The sequence below is a fragment of the Gavialis gangeticus genome, unplaced genomic scaffold, assembly GCF_001723915.1.
Source record: "Gavialis gangeticus isolate Ggan-Ray unplaced genomic scaffold, GavGan_comp1, whole genome shotgun sequence".
NCBI lineage: Eukaryota > Metazoa > Chordata > Crocodylia > Gavialidae > Gavialis > Gavialis gangeticus.
In genome coordinates, this window is record NW_017729002.1 from 5,550,813 (window position 1) to 5,554,234 (window position 3,422).

General features: G+C 36.5%; 1 protein-coding gene across 1 annotated transcript in view; it reads left to right on the forward strand.

Annotated features, from left to right (window-relative positions):
• Window positions 1–1,125, forward strand: part of EMP2 (epithelial membrane protein 2) — a 40,424-nt gene extending 39,299 nt beyond the window's left edge. Inside the window, exon 5 of the mRNA XM_019507470.1 lies at window positions 776–1,125. Within this exon, the coding sequence (XP_019363015.1) occupies window positions 776–963 (188 nt within the window). The 3' untranslated portion in view covers window positions 964–1,125. The remainder of the gene's footprint in view (window positions 1–775) is intronic.
• Window positions 1,126–3,422: the final 2,297 nt, after the last annotated feature.

Here is a 3,422-nt window from a genome sequence, read left to right on the forward strand (position 1 = left end):
ACATCCCTCCTGAAATGGGGCGCACAGAACTGGACGCAGTACTCCAGCTGCAGCCTGACCAGTGCTGCATAGAGGGGGAGGATCACCTCCCTGGGTCTACTTGAGATGCACCTGTGGATGCACGACAAGGTCCGGTTAGCCCTGCCAACTGTGACCTCGCATTGTTGGCCCATGTTCATCTTGGAGTCAGTAATGACTCCAAGATCCCTTTCTGCCTCCGTGCTCTCAAGAAGGGAGTTTCCCATTCTATAAGTGCGCTGCTGGTTTCTACTGCCCAAGTGCAGCTCCCTGCACTTGTCAGTGTTGAAAAGCATCCTGTTTGAAATTATGAAATTCATTCATCCTGGATGAAATTATCTATTTTTTAATTTACTGTTTTATTAAAATTAAACATTTAAAGGAAAAACCCGGATAATAAACGTTTTGAAAGTACCAATTTAAGAACAGACTTTAACAGCTTTTTGAACTTAATAGGCAGATGCATCTTGAACTTTTACCACATAAAAGCTTAAAACTGTCTGGATGCCCAAAGGTTACTTCCAGTCAACATTGGTACCCTGATAGTATTTTAGAAGCTGCTTGACTTTATTTAAGCCTCATTTAAACTGAACTGAGTTCTATGAAATACTTTCAATATAATTGGAGTATGAAAAGTAATTTTCTAAGAAAAGCAGATGCTGTGAAGAGAAACAGAATGCACACTCCAACTGCTTGTCACTGCTATATATAATTGCTTTTTAAGATGCTGAGTTTTAATACTTTTTGTCTCTTTCAGGCCTCTGTGTAATGATTGCAGCTTCCATTTATACAGATAGGCATGAAGACCTGCACAAGGCTGATGAATATTTTCAGTTTAATGCTGCTAGTGGCCAATATGGGTATTCCTTCATCTTAGCCTGGATTGCATTTGCTTTTACTCTGATCAGTGGTGTGATGTACCTAATATTAAGAAAACGTAAATAAATGTCAGCAGCTAGTTATTTCTGTCACTGCAGTACAAAACCAAAAAAAATCCAGTAACCATTTTGTATATAATCGTTTATGTGGTTTTGTAGTAAAGGTATTGTTTCTCTAAAATTGTACTGTGTTCTTGGTATGAAAAAGACCAGCAAACAAAAAGTTTACTGGAAAACTTGACCGTCTAGGATAAAGGGTCTGGCTTTGGCCAGATTAGAGTTCTTTGTATAGTTCACCACTTTAAATTGCTGTCACTTTAACTAGACATTAACAAACGTGTTTGGATTTGTCCTCTCATAGATAGGTTTACATTATGCTCAGTGTCAGAGACACAGCACATGCTATTAAGTCATTAGCAATCTATCCCTTTAGGGGTAAGTGTGGAGAAATATGAGACCCAGTTCACAAAGTCTAAAACCATTTTGGAAGTTCCAAAATAGTGGGGGCCTACTGTTCTGGCAGGCGTGCCACAAATTAGCTTTGCATCCTTTGAGTGCCACTCTGATCTCCTTCCTCTGATCTTCTTCTCTGCTTTCTGCTTCTTACTGTATGCTCCCTGCCCAAATCTCCTGTTTTCTGCTTCCTGTCCTGGGCTCCTTGCCTGATCTGCTCTAGCTTCTACTTCCTGCCCCACCTGTTGCTATGCTGCCTGTCCCTTCCCTGATCTGCCACATGCCACACGTGCAGGCTGCCCATGCCACTGGTTGACTCCCCCTGTTTAAAACATCCAGAAAATTTAAATTACAATGGGATTTTCATACCATTTCAAATGAATAGTAAAAAGGCAAATGTAAAACTTTTCAAAAAATTAATTTTTAAAAAATGACATTTACTTTTTGTACTCTAAAACTTGGGTTGTCCTTCTTACATTCAAGCATTCAGAGCCTTAAATAGTGTAAGTTACCAGTAAATTTTACTGCACGTTTTGGGTCTGGGATCTCAAACTAGTAGAAATATAGACAGATTTTGCAAATGCAAAAAAACTGCTTTTAAATCTCATTCATGTCTAGTTTTATCTAACAAGTAACTCTTGCTTTACCATAACATTTACTTCTCAATATTTAAGGACTTACCATTTTAAAAAAATGAATTTGTGGCTAACCAATAGCAAATTTAGATTTTGTTGGACAAATCTGCTGGAAGTATTTCCCACCCTTAAAATCTGATATAAAATGACTTAATGACAAGGCAAAATGTCATTTGCCTTCAAAAACTAGCTTTTTGGTATTACTTTTTGCAAATGATTTATACTGGCATTTTATAGTCCTTTGTGAATGTTTACATGAACCTAAAATACTCCTACTCCTTAAATGAGGGTAGCATTTACCTAAGCCATTTAGTTCTGTTTAGCTAATGACTTGGTTGACAGAATTCCTCAAATAATTACTTAGGGATTTTCTGATATTTAAATACATTTGTGGTATCAAATTTTATACTATGATAATAGGCTTAAATGCTAAAAATGGATTTGGCTAAGAGTGATTTAGAGGATGATAGATCAGTCTGTATAGAGTGTTGTGGCCTTTAGAGGTCTGTCCTGGCTTCCGTGTTTTAAATGTAGTGCTTTTATGATTTAACAAATGTAACCTTTTGTTTAAGTCCACTACATTCATTACTACTGAACTGGCACTAGAGACAGCAGAAAAGGAAGGCAAGTAGGTTTTCAATAGGCTCGTAACTTGTGATGCTTAGGCAAGCCAGATCAGCTAATGCAGTTGCAAAGTTCTACAAAGTCAGTGCAGCTATATCAGTATAAATCTGCTGAGAATCTGGCTCACTCATCTTCAGTAAGTAAAAACTTCATTATTTACAAGGTGGAGATGTGCATGTATCAGTAAAGGAACCACCAAAAACATGGGAACTGCTGTAGTATTGTTATAGTATTTACTTTTGGGGGCAGGAAAAAAAACCTACTTGCCTGGTAGATAGGAGGTATTTAGATGGAAAAAGTAGTCAACGTGGAATGCTTTCCTGCCATTGTAACATGACTTTACTGGTTCTTTTATCAAATTTTTCCCCCTTGGAAATATGTTCTAAATTTCTGAAGTTACCACTTTTGGTTTTATAATGTAACATTTTTTTAATTTCAAAGACACATATTTCAGTTCCAAAATCTTAATTTTAATAATGGAATAATTAAATACAAAAGAACAGAGTTTGTTTTGAAAGGGTGACGCGCTATAAGGCAAGGTTTAAAGTAGATTGTCTACCAGTCATTTGCTATTCCGGCTTGCATATTACATGAAGCACAATGAAATGAGCTAACAGAATGATAAACCAAATCCTTGGTCAAAAGTATTTAAGTGTTTTATAGATAAAAGTCCAATATTTTTCTAAAGTTCTCAAGACAAAAAAATTGCCATTGACTGACTATTTGCAGGAGAGACATACTACTGGAATTAATGATCATAAAGTAGTTTGCCTGAGTCATTTGATAGTCTGAATATTTAATATACTTTATGCAT